The 266-nt window shown below is 36.8% G+C and overlaps 1 protein-coding gene across 1 annotated transcript; it reads right to left on the bottom strand.

Annotated features, from left to right (window-relative positions):
- Positions 1-141: 141 nt before the first annotated feature.
- On the bottom strand, positions 142-266 carry LOC103519049 (glutathione S-transferase-like; the record flags this gene model as incomplete). The annotated part of the gene is given in 1 exon segment (NM_001329187.1): positions 142-266. A coding segment is annotated over 1 exon segment (125 nt), but the record flags the coding sequence as incomplete, so codon positions are not given.

Raw genomic sequence — 266 nt, 5'->3', positions numbered from 1 at the left:
TAGGGATCTGGTTAAGTCCCACCAAAAAGGCAAGGCATAAAATCCTGATGACCTTAGCAGTAAAATAAGAAGCTGGCTCTTACAGGCTGAAAAATAAAAGTTACATAAAAATAAATAATAGCAAAAAATATAGAAACTTACTAGGCTTCAATGCAGGCCAATTGTCCTTTTCTATTCTGATATCCTCAAAGTCTTGTTCCATGTAGGAGAGGATGAATCTGATTGGTTCAGCCAAACCCTTGATGGGGAAATAGTACAGCTTGTAA

This window comes from Diaphorina citri, unplaced genomic scaffold (assembly GCF_000475195.1).
Source record: "Diaphorina citri unplaced genomic scaffold, Diaci psyllid genome assembly version 1.1 scaffold121784, whole genome shotgun sequence".
In the NCBI taxonomy this organism is placed as follows: Eukaryota; Metazoa; Arthropoda; class Insecta; order Hemiptera; family Psyllidae; genus Diaphorina; species Diaphorina citri.
The sequence above is the reverse complement of the archived record's forward strand: the minus strand, read 5'-3'. Positions and strand labels throughout refer to the sequence as shown.